The sequence below is a fragment of the Haematobia irritans genome, chromosome 3 (assembly GCF_050003625.1).
Source record: "Haematobia irritans isolate KBUSLIRL chromosome 3, ASM5000362v1, whole genome shotgun sequence".
Taxonomy (NCBI): Eukaryota; Metazoa; Arthropoda; class Insecta; order Diptera; family Muscidae; genus Haematobia; species Haematobia irritans.
The window spans coordinates 183,095,201-183,111,837 of record NC_134399.1 but is presented as its reverse complement, the minus strand read 5'-3'; the positions used below and the strand labels follow the sequence as shown (position 1 = coordinate 183,111,837).

Genomic DNA, 16,637 nt, shown 5'->3' with positions numbered 1-16,637 from the left:
AATTTGGAAAATTTTAAAAAATGTTATGGGTTTCTAAAGAGAAATGTTTCTTACTTTTTCTGTCTAGACTTTGTTTCATTTTCCGACTTAGGTTTTGAAGGCTTTTTTATTTGGGCCAACTGCTTAAATATTCTCATGGTATTATCGTCATTAAGTTCTGGCATCATTAAGGCCAATGGCAGTTTGTTTGGTTTATTTTGGCCTGATGTTGTATCTCCATCTCCTTCTACAATGCCATCATTGGAGTTGATAATTTGCCATTCCAACAGCTTTTGACTACAGGCCCTAAGAATAAAATCAACATTTGTAAAAACTTATTGGTCCCTTTATTCCCTTTAGACTCACGTCAAAAATGCTTCATTCTCCAAACGTTTTTTGTTATTATGTGAACAAGAGGGTCCCTCATTTTTCTTCGTAGGTGTCTTTAATGGTGGGGGAGGTATCCATGATAATGGTCTGCTACGATCTACTCCAGCATGTGGGTGACCATCTTCTGGTTGTATGCCAGTCCATATTTTCTTCTTCAAAGATAATTTTATATCCAAGTCTTCTTTGCTTAAAGGTTCCTTTTTAGTGATTGGTCTGTAAAATTGATCAAATTGCAACATTTTGTTTATTCACAAAAGATTAAAAGAACAAAAATGTCCTCTTATTAAAATTTGTTTCAAAACCTACTTTGTTTTCATCACCGGTTTGGGAGAAGGTGTCGGTGATTGTTTTGGCATATTCATTGAATACCATTGCGGTGTTACGGGCGATTGCGAAGCTGTATTGAGATTATGCCATGAACTTGTTCTTCTCGCTGGTCCACTTATTAGAGGTAATTCAGCCGATTTGGGTGGTATATATTTTTTGGTATTAGGTTTAAATACTATTTTCATGGGTGCATGTTTACTTTTATTCGAAGGTGATGTTATAATCAATTCGGGTGGCATATTTCGTAGACCATCACCAATCTCTTCAATGTAACGTCTTTGTAATTCGCTTTGCATTAGACCCCGTCTTATATGCCTTGGCATTGTCCCATAACATTGTATACCATTTGAATCGATTATATATTCATCATCTGTGGAAAATACTAGATCGGAACCAGGATCTGTTGTGGGTAAATCCAAAAGGAGACGTTCTTCTTTTTTGCGTCGATGTAGCGATTTACAACGTACTTTGAGTTTATGATTCTAAAAGTTCAATAGGGGAAATGATTAATGATATTTTCTCTATAGTATAACTAAGGATATAAAACCGACGATAATCGACTATTGTATCCTTATTTTTGTTTTAAATAAATTTTGGATGCACGCACTACCTTACTATTTTGTTTATTCCTAATTATCTTTTATAGGAACTTTTTAATTCTGTCGATGAAGCTTTTGTTTCCCATTAAAAAATTGTTTCCCATGTCCTTGCTATGAATGTACATCCAAAAATCCTTTTTCTATAGATCCAATTCTTTAAGAAGTATGTATTTTGTATACAAATTAGTATAGCGGGATAGGAAAGGTTTTTTGCATCGACAATCCCAAGCGATAAAAATATATGGTTACCCGGGTCATGCCTCAACATCAACGACAAAACCGAATTTTGATGAAAGGAAACATATGATGTATTTGCATATTTATTTATTTATATTTATTTTTAGTTGCTTTATTTACTTTTTTTTAATTTATTTCTTACAAAATTTTGTCAAAATTGTATTTCTATAAAAAATTTTGTCAACATTTTATTTATTGTCAATTTTTTTTTCTGTAAAAAATGTAAAAATTTTTTTTGTCATAATTTTATTTCTATAGAAAATTTTGTCATATTTTATTTCTATAGAAAATTTTGTTAAAATTTTATTTCTGTAGAAAATGTTGCCAACATTTTATTTATATTGAAAATTTTCCAAACCTTTTATTTCTATAGAGTTTTGTCAAAATTTTTTTCTTGAAATATTACTCTATAAAAAAAATCTCAACATTTTCTTTTCTTTTGCGAAACTTTTAGTGTATAGAAAAATCAAAATTTTCTTTATAAAGAAACATTTTTAAAATTTTACTTCTATAAAATTTTCTCAAAATTTTATTTTCCTTGACAAAATTTTATTATGGCTTCTTAAAAATTTATTTCTACAGAAAATTTTCTCAATATGGTATTTCTATATTCTCAACATTTTATCTCTACAGAAAATTTGGTAAAAATTTTAATTCTATAGTAACTTTATTTCTATAGAAAATTTTGTTAACATTTTATTTCTATATAATTTTTTTTTTAATTTTATTTTATAGAAAATGTCCAAATTTTATTTCTATAGAAAATTTTGTTAAAATTTTATTTCTATAGAAAATTTTATTTCTATGGAAAATTTTGTCAAGATTTTATTACTATACAAAATTTTGTCAAAATTTTATTTCTAAAGAAAATTTTGTTAAAATTTTATTTCTAAAGAAAATTTTGTCAAAATTGTATTTCTATAGAAAATTTTGTAAAAATTTTATTTATATGGAAAATTTTCTCACCATTTTATTTCTATTGAAAATTTTCCTAACATTTTATTTCTATTGAAAATTTTCCCAACATTTTATTTCTATAGAGTGTTTTGTCAACAGTTTATTTCTATAGAACATTTTGTCAACATTTTATTTCTATATAAAATTTTGTCAAAATTTTATTTCTATAGAAAATTTTGTCAAAATTTTATTTCTATATAAAATTTTGTCAAAATTTTATTTCTATAGAAAATTTTGTCAAAATTTTATTTCTATAGAAAATTTTGTCAAAATTTTATTTCTATATGCCCAAATTTTATTTCTATAGAAAAGTTTGTCAAAGATTTTGTTTCTATAGAAAATTTTGTCAAAATTTTATTTCTATAGAAAATTTTGTTAAAATTTTATTTCTATAGAAAATTTTATCAAAATTTTATTTCTATAGAAAATTTTGCCAAAATTTTATTTGTATAGAAAATTTTGTCAAAATTTTATTTGTATACAAAATTTTGTCAAAATTTTATTTGTATAGAAAATTTTGTCAAAATTTTATTTCTATAGAAAATTTCGTCAAAACTTTATTTCTATAGAAAATTTTGTCAAAACTTTATTTCTATAGAAAATTTTGTCAAAAGAAAAATTTGTCCAAATTTTATTTCTATAGAAAATTTTGTCAAAATTTTTGTTTTGTCAAAAATTTTTTCTATAGAAAATTTTTTTTTAAATTTTATTTCTATAGAAAATTTTTCTCAAAATTTTATTTCTATAGAAAATTTTGTCAAAGTTTTTATTTCTATAGAAAATTTTGTCAAAATTTTATTGCTATACAAAATTTTATTTATTCTGAAAATTTTCCTAACATTTTATTTCTATTGAAAATTTTCCCAACATTTTATTTCTATAGAAAAGTTTGTCAAAATTTAATTTCTATAGAAAATTTTGTTAAAATTTTATTTCTATAGAAAATTTTCTCAAAGTTTTATTTCTATAGAAAATTTTGTCAAAGTGTTTATTTATACATATAGAAAATTTTGTAAAAATTGTATTTCTGTAGAAAATTTTGTCAAAATGTTATTTCTATAGAAAATTTTGTCAAAATTTTATTTCTATAGAAAATTTTGTTAAAATTTTATTTCTATAGGAAATTTTGTCAATATTTTATTTCTATAGAAAATTTTGTCACAATTTTATTTCTATAGAAAATTTTGTCAAAATTTTATTTCTATAGAAAATGTTGTCAACATTTTATTTCTATAGAAAATTTTGCCAAAATTTTATTTCTATAGAAAATTTTGCAAAAATTTTATTTCTATAGAAAATTTTGCCAAAATTTTATTTGTATAGAAAATTTTGTCAAAATTTTATTTCGATAGAAAATTTCGTCAAAACTTTATTTCTATAGAAAATTTTGTCAAAACTTTATTTCTATAGAAAATTTTGTCAAAAATTTTTTCTATAGAAAATTTTGTTAAAATTTTATTTCTATAGAAATTTTTTCTCAAAATTTTATTTCTATAGAAAATTTTGTCAAAGTTTTTATTTCTATAGAAAATTTTGTCAAAATTTTATTGCTATACAAAATTTTATTTATTCTGAAAATTTTCCTAACATTTTATTTCAATTGAAAATTTTCCCAACATTTTATTTCTATTGAAAATTTTTCTAACATTTTATTTCTATTGAAAATTTTCCCAACATTTTATTTCTATAGAGCGCTTTGTCAAGATTTTTTTCTTAAAATTTTGCTATAGAAAATTTTGTCAAAATTTTATTTCTATGAACATTTTATTTCTATAGAAATTTTTGTCAAAATTTTGTTTTTATAGAAAATTTTTTCCATATCTTGTTCCTGTGGAAAATTTTATTTATATTGAAAATTTTCCTAATATTTTATTTCTATTGAAAATTTTCCCAACATTTTATTTCTATTGAACATTTTCCCAACATTTTTTATAGAGAGTTTTGTCAAGAATTTTTTCTTGAAATTGTACTCTATAAAAATTTCTCAATATTTTATTATCATTTGTCAAATGTTTGTTATATAGAAAATTCAAAATTTTCTTTATAGAGAAACATGTTTAAAATTTTACTTCTTGAAAAATTTCTAAAAATTTTATTTGTATTGACAAAATTTTATTTCTATTGACAAAATTTTATTGTGGTTTCTTAAAAATGTATTTCTACAGAAAAAAATTGACAAAATTATATTGCTATATTCTCAACATTTTATCTCTACAGAAAATTTGGTCAACATTTTAATTCTATTGTACATTTTCTCAAAATTTTATTTCCATAGAATAGTTTCTCCAAACTTTATTTCTATAGAAATTTTTTTCAAAATTTTATTACCATAGAACATTTTGTCAAAATTTTATTTCTATAGAAAATTTTATTCAAATTTTATTTCTAAAGAAATTTTTATTCAAATTTTATTGCTAAAGAAAATTTTATTCAAATTTTATTTCTAAAGAAAATTTTGTCAACATTTTATTTCCAAAGAAAATTTTGTCAAAATTTTATATCTAAAGAAAATTTTGTCAAAATTTTATATCTAAAGAAAATTTTGTCAAAATTTTATATCTACAGAAAATTTTGTCAAAATTTTATATCTACAGAAAATTTTGTCAAAATTGTACTTCTAGAGAAATTTTTCCCAAAATTTTATTTCTAAAGAAAATTTTGTCAAAATTTTATTTCTCGTATTGAAGTTTATAAAAGTAGTAAAGAAAATATTTCCTTCGAACCGGATTTGAACCAGTGACCTATGGATTTCTATTTTCAGATACATTATCATCTACAGTCCACCGCTCTACCAACTGAGCTATCGAAGGTTACAATAAACGTGTGTCAAAATCAACACAATTGCTGGTTGGCATGTTGAAAACAAATCAATGTCCACCACATTGTGGGTAAAACAGTGAGGGTTACATGTCTATGTTCACCTCATGTTATGTATACAATTGATGGTGAAAAACAAAAGATTGTTGCTAATTCACCTTCAGCTGAGTGAGAGACAACTAAGTGGTGTTGTTAGATGAGTATGCTATGAGTGTAAATGGTAAATTTGCCATCGTGTTACCAATGCCTTCGATAGCTCAGTTGGTAGAGCGGTGGACTGTAGACGATAACGTAGAAGTGGAAATCCATAGGTCACTGGTTCAAATCCGGTTCGAAGGAGAGTTTTTTTTTAAACATTTATTATGTCGTATTTTGGAAAATATTTGTTAACCTGAAAAGTAATTGTTTCCATAAATATTTGTTGATGAACACGCATTTGTGATATGTAATATTTCTAAAAATATAATAAAATACTTCCTTCGAACCGGATTTGAACCAGTGACCTATGGATTTCTATTTCAGACTCATTAACATCTACAGTCCACCGCTCTACCAACTGAGCTATCGAAGGCTATACATGTATGATTTCCATATAAGGAGATTCGTCTTCATTTTTGTTAGATTCCTATAGTTTTTATTAATTCCAATTATTTTGTCTTGGGTTTATCTATGCGATTTCTAATCAATATTGATTGTTTGGCATTTAAGACGAATTTATAGAATTATTTTTGTCTTTAATAAATAAAATATTTTTTATAGATTTTTTTAAAGAAAATTTGAATAACTTAGAGCTGAAAGTGTTGAATGTTGAATCTATCTTAAAAATCTAGAAAGAAGTCAGATAGATCCCGACTATACACTTAAATGAAAGGCGATGAATTTCATTTAAGGATTGTTATATTATATTTTATGGAATTTTATATACATAAACTTTGGATACAGGTATCATTTACATAATTTCCCATTTAACAGACATTTAAAATACATCATACAAATTTATCGTTGCAATAGTTTAGAGTAAAAATCTTTTTTTTTTTGATTTAAATTTTAAGATCTTTGGCTCGGAATAATATACAAAATCATTAAGTAAACACAAATTCTTTGCAACCGGGTAAGGTTCTTTCAGTGGGTGGAGAGTTTTCTAGTTTTAAACCTATATGTTATATCTTAAAAAAAATTTAGTAAAAAAAAACTGTGGAATTCATGCTGCATAAAATATGAGTTTATGATAATAAAACATATAACTAAACACAAAAAAAAATCTGATTCAATCACGAAATTAATTGATCCATTTAATTTTCTTCAATCACAGAAATTATAGTATCATTTAAAAAATTAATTGAAGGTCAATTAAAAAATTAATTGATCGAAATAAAAAATTAATTGATACTATTAATTTTTGTGATTGATTTTTGTTTTAATTAACAAATTTGTTTAATCGATTAAATTTTTAACTGAATATTTTTTAAAAATCAATTGAAATTTTAATTGGAAAATTTTGTGTGAAATTTTTTTCTGTGTTTTTCATGTCATGATATTATATTTATTTTGAATATTCTATATCTACCTGTAAATTGGGTTAACTTGATACAGAATGTCCTTGCTAATATTTCATGATTTCAGTCAGAGGACCTTTTAATTTATCTTTTTTTTTTTTTTAATAGGTTTGAAGTTTACTTTTGTCAAATTAGTAATAAAAATATTATTTATTTAACAAATCTCAAATTGTTATTAAAAAAGGAATCCTTCGAACCGGATTTGAACCAGTGACCTATGGATTTCTACTAACGATTTAATTCATCTACAGTCCACCGCTCTACCAACTGAGCTATCGAAGGTTGTACAGTTCAGTAAGGAACACTAAAAAATTTGATAAATTATTGAGAAGGGTTTTGATTAATTTTTTTTTTTTTAATAATTTGTCATTCAATAAAACTAAACAAACACTAAAGTTTTTCTATAAATACAATGTTTATTTCAAATTCAAACTAGTGTTTCGAATGACCTCGAATATCAATGAACCGATTTACTTACTGTATGTTTGTGAGAAGAATGGTCTTGAGACATACGAATATTCGAAAATCGCCCCAATATGAGGACATTTCTTGATACACAGAAAAAATATCCCCAAAATATTTTCAATTATAAAGTTTATTGAATCTGATTAAAAAATTATAAGTTTGACTTGGTTCAATGATTGATAATTTTTAATTAAAAAATTAATTAATACAATTAACTTTATAATAAAACTCGTAAGACTACTAATTAAAAATACAAAATCCTTAATGGTAAGTCAAAATCAGTTTGAGTGTATTTTTGGAGAAATTCGTATCTTGTTCTATCCCTTATCAAAGACTCCACATAACAGGTTGGCTGATAAGTCCCCGGTCTGACACATAGATGGCGTCGCTAGTATTAAATGCATATTATTTTTATATAGTACCAACCTTCAAATGAATCGTGTCAAAATTTGACGTCTGTAAGTCAATTAGTTTGTGAGATAGAGCGTCTTTTGTGAAGCAACTTTTTTGTTATTGTAAAAAAAAATGGAAAAAAGGGAATTTCGTGTTTTGATAAAATACTGTTTTCTGAAGGGAAAAAATACGGTGGAAGCAAAAACTTGGCTTGATAATGAGTTTCCGGACTCTGCCCCAGGGAAATCAACAATAATTGATTGGTATGCAAAATTCAAGCGAGGGGCACGGAGGACGGTGAACACAGTGGCCGCCGAGGACGAAAGAGGTGGTTACCGACGAAAACATCAAAAAAATCCACAAAATGATTTTGAATGACTGTAAAATGAAGTTGATCGAGATAGCAGAGGCCTTAAAGATATCAAAGGAACGTGTTGGTCATATCATTCATCAATATTTGGATATGCGGAAGCTCTGTGCAAAATGGGTGCAGCGCGAGCTCACATTTGACCAAAAACAACAACGTGTTGATGATTCTGAGCGGTGTTTGCAGCTGTTAACTCGTAATACACCCGAGTTTTTCCGTCGATATGTGACAATGGATGAAACATGGCTCCATCACTACACTCCTGAGTCCAATCGACAGTCGGCTGAGTGGACAGCGACCGGTGAACCGTCTCCGAAGCGTGGAAAGACTCAAAAGTCCGCTGGCAAAGTAATGGCCTCTGTTTTTTGGGATGCGCATGGAATAATTTTTATCGATTATCTTGAGAAGGGAAAAACCATCAACAGTGACTATTATATGGCGTTATTGGAGCGTTTGAAGGTCGAAATCGCGGCAAAACGGCCCCATATGAAGAAGAAAAAAGTGTTGTTCCACCAAGACAACGCACCGTGCCACAAGTCATTGAGAACGATGGCAAAAATTCATGAATTGGGCTTCGAATTGTATAAATTTTCTTTTCATAAATCGAGATTTTTAGTTTTCTATCCAAAACATAAATTTTTATGGAAAAACGAATATAACAAAACATTGCGGGGCTTTCGGAATGTTTTTGTAACCGTTATCTACAGTATTGTGTTATAAATTTCGGAAACAGTGTCTCATAGGCATACCATATATATATTATATGTTTATCTTTTGCGGAACACCCCGGGGAAATTTGTACGAATGGGAATTAATATATTGTTTTGGTACTGTGTGTTTTAAAACTATATTCAACTTTCACCATGTGAGTGGAATAAAATGTTCAACATATGAACACACTGGTGTGGTGAATAATTTAAGATTTAATTTTATCTTGGACACAAACCTATCGAATGTGGCAATGCTTTTTATGTTTCACCACAGAGCAGTCTAATTGTACAACACTAATAATAGTCAAGTATACGTTATAGCCTTCGATAGCTCAGTTGGTAGAGCGGTGGACTGTAGAAGTTAATAAGTATAGTAATCCATAGGTCGCTGGTTCAAATCCGGCTCGAAGGATACATTTTTTTATAATGCATTATATTTTTAATTTTTATTTAATACAAGAAGTAAAATGCGCGGACTTTTGTCAAAATGAAAAGTTAATTATTCGATTCATCATCAATAGTTAAAGTGAACGTTTTGTTAATGCCGACCACAATTTCTTTTGTTGACAAATAATGGATTTTTTGTACTCATTGGGTAAGTCGCTGCCTACAAACAACCGGTACACAGAAAAAAATATTTCCAATTAAAAAGTTGATTGAAGTTGAAAATTTTTTCTATTAATAAATTAATTGATAAAATTAAATTTTTAATCATTGAAAATTTTAAAATTTTGAATTAAAAAATTAATTGATACAGTTATCTTATTAATCAAACTCGGAAGACTTAGGCTACACACAAAAACAATTTTCTGATTCAATCACGAAATTAATTGATCCAATTAATTTTTTAATTGAAATGTCTTCAATCACAGAAATGATAGTATCAATTGAACAATTAATTGAAAGTCAATTAAAAATTAATTTATACTATTGATTTGTGTGATTGATTTTTGTTTCAATTAAAATAATTGTATATATATATATTTTCCTGAAATTCCTAGGAGGAACATAGGGCCGTAACAAATGCATTCCATTTTGTTCTGTCATTAGCTAAGTTTTTTAGTTCTCGCCAAGTGTATCCCGCATCGTGTATTTCGGCATCTACTAGTCTTCTCCACCAGCGAACGTCTACCTCTTCTTCGGCTTCCCTATGGATTCCAGTCAAGTGCTGTTCTTGTTATGTCAAAATAATTGTAGAATCAATTAAATTTTTAATTGAATATATTTTAAAACTCATATAAAAATTTTAATTGGAAAAAAAAATTGTGAAATTTTGTTCTGTGTATGGTCACACTAGGCAAATATTTGATCAAAATGAGTGTCAAACATTTTTCCAGAACCATTTCCAAAAATATTTGGATACGGGTTTTGAAAAAATATCCTACCATGATCCCAGCAAAAAAAAAACGTTGCCAAAAAAGTAGTGAAAATGTTTTTTCTTTGGTTCCGGAAGTGGTGCAAAATTGGCGCAGAAGCGAAAATTTAACATGGGCTTGTCATAGGACGGATGTCCAACATTTCAACAGCCGTTACACTGAATTTGCATCACTTCTTAAGGTGTGATGCGAATTCAGTGATTTGGATGTGAATAAAGAAATTTTGTGATATTTTGACGAATAAATAATTTTTTAATTTTTTTTTATGATTTTTAAGGGTTTATAACGCTTGCCTGGTACGTTTGACATCAAATATTTTCAAAAATTCTACAAAGTATTTTGCATTTTTGTCGGCAAAATTTAAATAATTTGCACTATTTTATTAATTTTTAATCTGTTTTTAACCCATTTGAAACAATAAAATTTTATTTTTTTTATGTTAGCCTGATATCAATATCGAGCTTATTGGACAGGAAGACTAAAATTTTAAATTTCCCATTAAAAATATGAAAAAAGCGAGTTATACAAAATTGACTCAAATGGACTTCCTGTGCAGTTAAAATAAAGAACATCTTTGGGAGGACATATTTGGAAGTGCTTTTAAAGTTGTGCCTTAAGAAGAAGTTCCAAATTTGTTTGATGGGATGTTATATATTCAATATGAGCTAAAAATGTTTGCTGGTTTGGCTGTGACGACGGATTCTTTTTCGATTTCTGTCAAAATTTGCCCAGTGTGACCATAGCATAAGTCACTTAAAAAAAGTAATCGTTTTTTTTTTTTAATTTTTTATCATGTAGCTCCGTTAGGCTTTAACTCCCAGTTAACAAAAAGTAAATTGAAAATATCTTCTCTCCGGTTAACTTTAATTGAAAAAATTTCGGCAGTTAAGTTCCTAACTGGCATATGGAATATATAGGCAAGGTGGCAGCTATGTCTATAATGCGGTTTAAAAGTTCGTTAGTTAACGGAGAAATAACGAAGCTTCATGAAAAGGGGGGTAAGTCAGTTAAGAAAGTAATTGAAAATAGTTATGTTTTGAAAAAATGAAATGAAAAAAATTAATTGAGTTTTGCATTCAACATCAATTAAATTTTTAATTGAATCAATTATTTGCTAATGAAATCAATTAATTTTTTAATCAAGCATTTTTTAATTTCCAATTAAAACTGTGATTGATACTATAACTTTCCTGATTGAAGACATTTCAATTAAAAAATTAATTGGATCAATTAATTTCGTGATTGAATCAGAAAACACATACAATTAATTACGCGGTTTAACTGAGCTAAACAATCCAATTTTTGGATCCATATCTTAAATTTATTATTGGCCGCAACTTAATCTGCTATTGATGGGCTGTTGTGCTCTTCCTTTTAAATTCTTTTTTTTTAATTTTTAAACATACACTTAGAAAAATATTTATATACATATTATGGAAAATTGTGTGCAATACACAATACGACATTTTTTCCACTAAAATTTAGTACAAACAAAAATTTGATATAAAAAAAATGTTTAAATTAACAGACATATTGAATCTTTGGATAAGACATAAAAAAACATAAAAAAGTTTAAGGTGTATAATGAGGATTTTGCATCTTTGGTTTAAAGTTTTTGAAATTAAGAAAACATTGCTTACAACATTTTTCCATATGAATGTGATCTAAATCCACACTGAAAAAAAGCTTGCCCGATTCCAAAGATTTTGTCTTTACATAAATTTATTATTTAATACTAAGAGACAAATTTAAATTTATTAGGTTTTTCTGTTTTTTTCTTCTTCATTTAAAAAACGTGCTCACGACACCTCAAATTACGACTCAACTTCAAGTAAAAATTATGCTATGTTTCAAGTAAAAGACGTCTTTAAAACTAAAACCCTTTTTTGATTTGTAGTACAGATACAAAAAGTCAAGAAATTTAAAGACGATTGCATAATTTTGAAATGTTTTTCCGAATTTTTACGGCCAAGTTGACCTTTCATGTTAAGATGTCGAATCACTTAATTAACATATAAGGACAAAACGACGTCATTGAAAAGTTTATCGACTTTTAAAGACAAACAATCTTTGGCCTCACGACAATATTCTTTTCAGTTCAATTTTTCATTTTTTGGAATCTAGTTTTAAAGCTAGATAGCTCCCTAAAAATGTCGAATTTTTAACCAGGCTCAATATAAAAATTCTTAAGGCAAGATCAAAATCTTTAGATCCAAGTGAAAAAAAAAAGTTTAATTGGATCCAAACGTTATGAACATCCTTTAAGGGTTTTTGTATTGATTCCGAGCCAAAGATGCGGTTTCTTTAAAATAGAGACATTTTTAGGGACATATTTAGCATTGACCTAAAATCTACAAAATTAAAATTAGGATATAGATTTCATTTATTAATATATCTCCTGTTTTTTTTTTTTGGGTTATATTAATAAAGCTATTCCCTTGCAAACAAATGTCAGTTTAAAAATCTAAATTACAACAGTAAAATATATTTTATTCATTCCAAAAAAAAACTTGAAACCAATGATGCTAAATCTTCAAAAAAGTCTTAGTCTATATATGAAGCGTTTCACTTAAATCTAAAGATTCAATATTTCAGTCAAATTAAGGATGATTTTTTACACCAAAAGGGGTTTTTCTTTACTTTAAGGAAAATATTCCTTAGTTCAAAGGCATAGGTCATTAACGGAGGGACGCAATTTTCCAAAATTAGTATCCTAAATGTACCCCCATTTTCATTAAGCTCCGTTAGCGCTACGTTAGCTAACGAACTTTTAAACCGAACTATAGACATATCTGTCATCTTGTCTATATATTCCATAGGCGACCGGACATATCCCCCAACGGACATTTCGCCCAAAATGATTTTTGGGCGTTATGACCTCCAATGGGGCGATCACATCGCCCAATTTTAGTTTGGGCTTTATGTCCTCCCTCATCGCGGTCATATGTCCCAAAAAATAGGCGGTCAAAACGCCCAATATTTTATGGGGAAAATAATGTCGGAATACAAATCAAAAACTGTCCTAAATGAAGTAGTTTTGATCCCCAATTTTGGTTAACTAAATACGTACGGTATTTAATTCAAAATGCCGTAACTAGAAAGACAGTGCAGATCTCGTGGTCTATAAGAAAATTAAGGAGAAAATGGTGCAAAACGCTCCACAAAGCCCCCAAGAACTCATTGCACTATTTGCCAAATCAGAACATATGAGTGAATACTAAATGTGCGAAAGTGTGCCGGAAAAGATATTTTAGCAAACCACTATTATGGAAGCCGATTTGGCATACAGTCTCGCGCGCGCGATTTTTTTCAAGTACCCATCAGCAGCAAATCGATCATCTCCTCTTTTTCCAATTTTCAGTTTAAAATACATAATTTTCAATACAGCATTTGTCTGGTTTGTTCAAAAGAAAAAATTATCAATTTCCGAATTTTCATGTTTCAATATATAAATTCAAATGTCTTGGAGCTTAAACCGACCTATTTCACGAGCGAAATAGGTCTTCGTAGTGCCACTTTAGCCGCTTTTCCATTTCAATCGTACGCTGAGAAGAAAAATAGTCAAAAATTATGTTCCAGTCAAAGACAATTAAAACAAACGATGAAGCCAAGATATGCTAGTTTTACGTCTTCTTCCAGCATACACAATAAAAGCAGGATTCGATATTTGTCAATATCTATTTGTCTACATATATATCTATTAAATATTAAAAAAAAAAAAAATTATGGATAGATGAAGTAATCATATATAGCTTTTGAATGATAAAAAAATATATTTTGTTATTTTAAACTATTGTTTATATTCAATTATATTCAAACGGTCATAACACCCACATTTTTTTATGGGGCTTATGACCGCGATGAGGGACATAAAGCCCAAACTAAAATTGGGCGAAATGTCCGTTGGGGGATATGTCCGGTCGCCATTCCATATGCCAGTTCGGGGCTTAATTGCTGAAATTTTTTTCAGTTCAAGTCAACTTGAAAGAAGATATTTGCAAATTACTATCTGTTAACTGGCAGTTAAAGCCAACGGAGCTACATCAAAATGGCCATTAATGAGTAATTTTTTTAAAGCAAAGATTAGAAACTTTCCTTTAAGTGAAATTTAATGAAATTTGTCCTTAATGTTGTGTAAATTGTGTCTCCTCAAAATATGTGTGCCAAAGACGCACAAAAATTACAAGGATAACTCCTGTATAAATCACCAAAGAGGTTGTAGATGTTCTGTCATGTCCCAGTAATTTCATCAAATATATCTTATCCCTAGTGATTTATGAAATTTTTCTTCGGCAAAACAGACAAATGGAACAAACCATCAGAATAAAGAAAAAATCAAAACGAAATAAATCATTGCCTTATCAGTCATTCACAATCGTTGGTAGATTTGCCAAAAACTATTATCTGTTGCCTCGTGCCAACCATGGTATGTTACAACCACTAAATATCAAGTGAAAATGAAAAGTTTTGAATAATGGCAAAATATTTTAAGCAAATGCAATTTGTAATTTTGCCAATTGAGTACCTGCTCAGTGAATAGTAAATCAAAAGCATTGTGTCTATTGTTGTTATTACACGGTCTATGGGGTATATGATAATAATGATTCGGTATTTTGACCAAATATAGTAATAAAATATTGACAAAATGTTCTATAGAAATAAAATTTAGACAACATTTTCTATAGAAATAAAATGTTGAAAAATTTTCGATAGGAATAAAATGTTGACAAAATTTTCTATAGAAATAAAATTTTGAGAAAATTTTCTATAGAAATAACAATTTGCTAAAATTATCTATAGAAATAAAATTTTGAAAAGATTTCTCTAGAAATAAAATTTTGAGAAGATTTTCTATAGAAATAAAATGTTGAGAAAATTTTTCTATAGAAATAAAATTTGGAAAAAAATTTCTATAGAAATAAAAATTTGCTAAAATTTTCTATAGAAATAAAATGTTGACAAAAGTTTCTATAGAAATAAAATTTTGAGAAAATTTTCTATAAAAATACAATTTTGACAACATTTGTTATAGAAATAAAATTTAGAAAAAAATTTCTATAGAAATAAAATTTAGACAAAATTTTCTATAGAAATAAAATTTAGACAACATTTTCTATAGAAATAAAATTTTGAGAAAAATTTCTATAGAAATAAAATTTTGACAAAATTTTCTATAGCAATAAAATTTTGACAAAATTTTCTATAGAAATAAAATTTTGAGAAGATTTTCTATAGAAATAAAATTTTGAGAAAATTTTCTATAAAAATAAAATTTTGACAAAATTTTTTATAGAAATAAAATTTAGACAAAATTTTCCATAGAAATAAAATTTTGATAAAATTTTCTATAGAAATAAAATTTGGAAAAAAAATTTCTATAGAAATAAAAATTTGCTAAAATTTTCTATAGAAATAAAATGTTGACAAAAGTTTCTATAGAAATAAAATTTTGAGAAAATTTTATAAAAAATAAAATGTTGAAAAAATTTTGTATAGAAATAAAATTTAGACAAAATTTTCTATAGAAATAAAATTTTGAGAAAATTATCTATAGAAATAAAATATTGACAAAATTTTCTATAGAAATAAAATTTTGAGAAGATTTTCTATAGAAATAAAATTTTGAGAAAATTTTTCTATAGAAATAAAATTTTGAGAAACATTTCTATAGAAATAAAATTTTGATAAAATTTTCTATAGAAATTAAATTTGAAAAAAAAATCTATAGAAATAAAAATTTGCTATAGAAATAAAATGTTGAAAAAAATTTCTATAGAAATAAAATTTTGATAAAATTTTCTATAGAAATAAAATGTTGAAAAAAAAAAATCTGTAGAAATAAAATTTTGACAAAAATTGTCTATAGAAATAAAATGTTGATAAAATTTTCTATAGAAATAAAATGTTGATAACATTTTCTATAGAAATAAAATTTTGACAAAATTTTCTATAGAATTTCTATAGGAATAAAATTTTGACAAAATTTTCTATAAATAAAATTTTGAGAAAATTTTCTATAGAAATAAAATTTTGAGAAAATTTTCCATAGAAATAAAATGTTGGCAAAATTTTCGATAAAAATAAAATTTTCTATAGAAGTAAAATTTTGACAAAATTTTCTATAGAAATTCTATAGGAATAAAATGTTGACAAAATTTTCTATAGAAATTCTATAGGAATAACATTTTGATAAAATTTTCTATAGAAATAACATTTTGATAAAATTTTCTATAGAAATAAAGTTTTGACAAAATTTTCTATAGAAATAAAATTTTGACAAAATTTTCTATAGAAATAAAATTTTGACAAAATTTTCTATAGAAATAAAATTTTGACAAAATTTTCTATAGAAATAAAATTTTGACAAAATTTTCTATAGAAATAAAATTTTGACAAAATTTTCTATAGAAATAAAATTTTGGCAAAATTTTCTATAGAAATAAAACTTTGACAAAATTTTCTAT

The 16,637-nt window shown here is 26.4% G+C and overlaps 1 protein-coding gene, 1 long non-coding RNA gene and 1 other non-coding gene across 9 annotated transcripts in view; 2 read left to right on the top strand and 1 right to left on the bottom strand.

Moving 5' to 3' along the window:
• LOC142229586 (uncharacterized) overlaps positions 1–16,637 on the top strand; it is a 436,426-nt gene that overhangs the window by 6,635 nt on the left and 413,154 nt on the right. The gene's annotated exons all lie outside the window — the stretch shown is intronic.
• Nna1 (Nna1 carboxypeptidase) overlaps positions 1–16,637 on the bottom strand; it is a 403,238-nt gene that overhangs the window by 676 nt on the left and 385,925 nt on the right. For all 7 annotated transcript variants that reach the window (XM_075300150.1, XM_075300154.1, XM_075300152.1 and 4 more), the window contains 3 exons: positions 676–1,178; positions 346–582; positions 55–285 (listed from right to left, as the gene is read on the bottom strand). In XM_075300150.1, the coding sequence (XP_075156265.1) occupies positions 55–285; positions 346–582; positions 676–1,178 (971 nt within the window). The remainder of the gene's footprint in view (positions 1–54; positions 286–345; positions 583–675; positions 1,179–16,637) is intronic.
• TRNAY-GUA (transfer RNA tyrosine (anticodon GUA)) lies at positions 9,119–9,209 on the top strand. The gene is given in 2 exon segments: positions 9,119–9,155; positions 9,174–9,209. It is a non-coding gene; the product is annotated as a tRNA-Tyr (tRNA).